Source organism: Pistacia vera, unplaced genomic scaffold (genome assembly GCF_008641045.1).
Source record: "Pistacia vera cultivar Batoury unplaced genomic scaffold, PisVer_v2 Contig1320, whole genome shotgun sequence".
In the NCBI taxonomy this organism is placed as follows: Eukaryota; Viridiplantae; Streptophyta; class Magnoliopsida; order Sapindales; family Anacardiaceae; genus Pistacia; species Pistacia vera.
Window position 1 is genome coordinate 1 of NW_022195381.1, and position 2079 is coordinate 2079.

At 34.3% G+C, this 2079-nt stretch overlaps 1 protein-coding gene across 1 annotated transcript; it reads right to left on the reverse strand.

The window, feature by feature from the left end:
* Positions 1-197: 197 nt before the first annotated feature.
* On the reverse strand, positions 198-803 carry LOC116122206 (uncharacterized mitochondrial protein AtMg00810-like; the record flags this gene model as incomplete). Its single annotated transcript, XM_031408104.1, has 1 exon — positions 198-803. A coding segment is annotated over exon 1 (606 nt), but the record flags the coding sequence as incomplete, so codon positions are not given.
* Between the last annotated feature and the right edge of the window lie 1276 nt (positions 804-2079).

Here is a 2079-nt window from a genome sequence, read left to right on the forward strand (position 1 = left end):
ATTAATAGTAGGAATGTAAGACATATACATTAGGCCATAATCTAATTTTTCCTTATTGAAGTGTTTGTCAACTTCAACATGTTTGGTTTTATTATGAAGTACTAGATTATGAGCAATAGTAATGGCAGCTTTGTTATCACAGTAAACTTTCATAGGCAACGGATTGTAGCCCTTAGTTCTTCCAACAGTTTTTTTACTCGCAAAACTTTAGAAATCCCATGAGCAACTACTCTAAGCTCTGCCTCTTTACTACTCCTAGCCACCACATTTTGCTTCTTACTCCGCCAAGTAACCAAATTACCTCCAACAAAGGTGCAATACCTAGAAGTTGATCTTCTATCTATTTTACTCCTAGCCCAATATGCATCTGTGTAAACTTCAACTTGAAGATACCCACAATTTTCAAATAGAAGACCTTTTCCTAGAGTTCCTTTTAAGTATCTCAGTATTCTATAAACAACATCAAAATGTTCCTTTTCAGGTGAGTACATAAACTGACTTACTATGCTAACTGCAAAGGCTATATCATGACAAGTGTGACAAAGGTAATTTAGTTTACCAACTAGCCATTGAAACTTTCCTTTGTCGATTACTTCTTCAGGCTTGGCATGTTGCATTTTTAAGTTGGACTCTATAGATGTCTCAGTCGCTTGACACCCTAGCGAACCTGTTTCCCCTAGCAAATCAAGCACATATTTTCGTTGAGAAATAAATATCCTTTTCTTAGACCTAGAGAATTCAATATCTAGGAAGTACTTCATTGTACCCAAGTCCTTAATATTAAATTCAGGGGTAAGAACCATCTTTAATCTTTCAAGTTCAGCAAAATCATCTCCTTTCAATATTATGTCTTCTACATAAACAATTAAAATTGCAATTTTCCCATCACTTGAGTGTTTAAAAATAAACATGTGATCAACTTGGTTTTGACCGTAACCCTGACCTTTTACAGCTTTCTCGAATCGCTTAAACTAAGATATCTTCAATCTACATGCCTTCTCACTTCCTAGTTTACCTTCGAATCTAGGTGGTAACTCCATAAATACCTCCTCTTCCAAATCTCCATTTAAAAAAAACATTTTTCACATCTTACTAATGTAAATGCCCATTAGGATGTACTGTAAGAGCAAGTAAGACATGAATTGAGTTAATTTTGGCTACTGGCGCAAATGTTTCTTGGTAGTTAATTCCAAAGGTCTATGTGAATCCCTTGGCTACTAGTCGTGCTTTGTATCTTTCTACACTTACTTTGTTTTTAATTGTAAACACCTATTTACAACCCACAATTTTCTTTTCCTTGGGTAAATCAACAATTTCCCAAGTACCATATTTTCGAAGAGCCTCTATTTCTTTTAAAACTGCTAGCTTCCAATCCGGGTGATCTAGGGCTTCCTAGATATCTCTTGTAACAAACAGGTGAGAAATATTTCCTCAAAAATTTAAATTCCACCTAATAGACAATGAAGAAAAACCATTCTACTACTAATAGTAACAAAATGAGAGGTTGAAATTCTATAGAGATGAGGAAATAAAGTGCTAAGTGGAGTTCCAAATTTAAAATAATCAACAAACTCTAGCTAAAATAAATTACCACTGGACGCGCAGTCAATTCTCTTCACTTCCCTTAATATCCATCGCTGATCTTTTCTCACAACATCTTCTTATATTTGAAGGTTAAAAACAAATCCCAGAAGCAAACAAACAATAGTAACAGATTGATTGGCAAAGGAATGCAAAGAATACATTGGAAATTGGAGAGCTAGCTACCCTTGTTGCTTTGCTTGGGAATGTTGTCTTGAATGGTTTGAAAAAATGATTGTAAAGTTTGGAAGCTTGGTTTTTAAAACTGTTTTTTCCCTTATAATTGGCTTGTTAATGTTTGGTGGACAATTCTAAGTCTTTGGCATTGTGTAGCCATTACATTTTAAAATTTGGTGGACATTTATTAGTGAATTTAAGAATGCAATCCTTGATGAATGAAAACCCCCTGTCCATGACAATTAACCTGGTATAACTTTGGTGTCATTTTGCTCTTTAAAACAACATATATAGAATTGTTTGATCTTCTTGTCACTCATC